The sequence below is a fragment of the Myotis brandtii genome, unplaced genomic scaffold (assembly GCF_000412655.1).
Source record: "Myotis brandtii unplaced genomic scaffold, ASM41265v1 scaffold250, whole genome shotgun sequence".
Lineage (NCBI taxonomy): Eukaryota > Metazoa > Chordata > Mammalia > Chiroptera > Vespertilionidae > Myotis > Myotis brandtii.
The window spans coordinates 3,108,764-3,110,237 of record NW_005359478.1 but is presented as its reverse complement, the minus strand read 5'-3'; the positions used below and the strand labels follow the sequence as shown (position 1 = coordinate 3,110,237).

At 61.4% G+C, this 1,474-nt stretch overlaps 1 protein-coding gene across 1 annotated transcript in view; it reads left to right on the top strand.

The window, feature by feature from the left end:
• The first annotated feature begins 171 nt into the window (after positions 1-171).
• The window catches only part of INSRR (insulin receptor-related receptor), a 16,490-nt gene continuing 15,187 nt past the window's right edge, over positions 172-1,474 (top strand). Inside the window, exon 1 of the mRNA XM_005867608.1 lies at positions 172-675. Coding sequence (XP_005867670.1) covers positions 591-675 — 85 coding nt within the window. The 5' untranslated portion in view covers positions 172-590. The remainder of the gene's footprint in view (positions 676-1,474) is intronic.

Genomic DNA, 1,474 nt, shown 5'->3' with positions numbered 1-1,474 from the left:
GCAGAGCGCGCCCCTGGAGCCCGGGGAAGACTCTCCGTGCGCTCCCGGACCCCCGCTGCTCTCCGTGCGCAAGCAGCTCCTCGGGCTTCTCTGGCCCTTGGCGCTGGTCGGCCTCTTAGACCCCTTTGCTCTGCACCCTGTGCGACCACCTCCCGGGGCCTCTCCGAGCGCGCCCCTGGAGCCCGGGGAAGACTCTCCGTGCGCTCCCGGACCCCCGCTGCTCTCCGTGCGCTGCAAGCTCCTCGGGCTTCTCTGGCCCTTGGCGCTGGTCGGCCTCTTAGACCCCTTTGCTCTGCACCCTGTGCGACCACCTCCCCATGGGGCCTCTCTGAGTCTCTTCCCCTGCTGCCTGCATCTCGGTCCTCTCCTCTCTGTCTCTGGCTTCACGCCGAGTCTCCGTTTCTAGCTGCCTGTCGCTGTCTGTCTCTGTGGCTGTCGTTCCTTTGTTCTGTCTCCTGCCGTATCTGGGGAGGATTCCTTGTGGCTGGGTCCCTACCCTTCCCCTCGCCTCCGAAGCGTGTGTTTCTGTGTCCCTTAGGGCCTGTCAGACCCTTCTGCCCAGAGCCATCTGGAGAGTGAGGACTGGGGCAATGGCAGCGCCCAGACTGTGGCCGAGGGTGGCACGCCTGCTTGTGATCCTCCTGTCCTTGGGATCTGGCCTGGACACACTAGAGGGTGAGTCCCCGTACTGTCTCCTAGAGCCCCATCTCCCGCCCAGCCAGCTGGGAGGCCAAACCACTGAGCTTCCAGCTGGACTGTATCTATGTAGCTACTGCACTGTGAAGACGGGGGTTAGCTCTCAGGAGAACTTCCCATAAGGAAGAGCAGTTAGTTCCCTACATGAGGGTGTTTGCCTCTCAGTTCCCTGGGAGGTGGGAAGGACCTTGAAGCACAGAGATGAATAGATGCCCTCCCTTCACACTTGTGAAATCATGATCCCAGTAGAGCCTGAATGAGAACCAAAAGGAGGGAGGAGAGGCTTGGAGGTCACTCCCAGGGCCCCAGAGTGGGCCGTGGGCAGGAATGCAATGGCAGCTGAGAACGAGGCGCAATAAATGACTGAACCCCGTGTGCAGACAGGAGACCGAGGCTCAGGAAATCGAGAGAGAAGGCTAGACTGGGGTCCTGCGCTCCTGCCTCCAGGGCTGTGTCCCATATCCCCCACTTAGGGCCGGTTCACTAGAGTAGGGGGGGGGGGCTCCTTTCTATTGGTGCCCCAGGCCAGACAATCCCATGTGTAGGGTTCGGGGGTGGGTCGGATCATGTAGACTAAACGGCCCTCGTGGGGGTGCTGGGGAATTGGCCAGGAGAGGAAAAAAGCTGAGGATAGAAGATTCAAAAGGGGAAGGATTAAGAGATGTCCCTTCGGCAACCCACCCTTCCCTCCCAGCCTCAGGGGGCTCAAGAGTCCAGCAAATCCAGTGCCTGAGTGAGGCCCTAAGACAGGGGGCTTCCTGGGGGGGGGGGCGGGGCA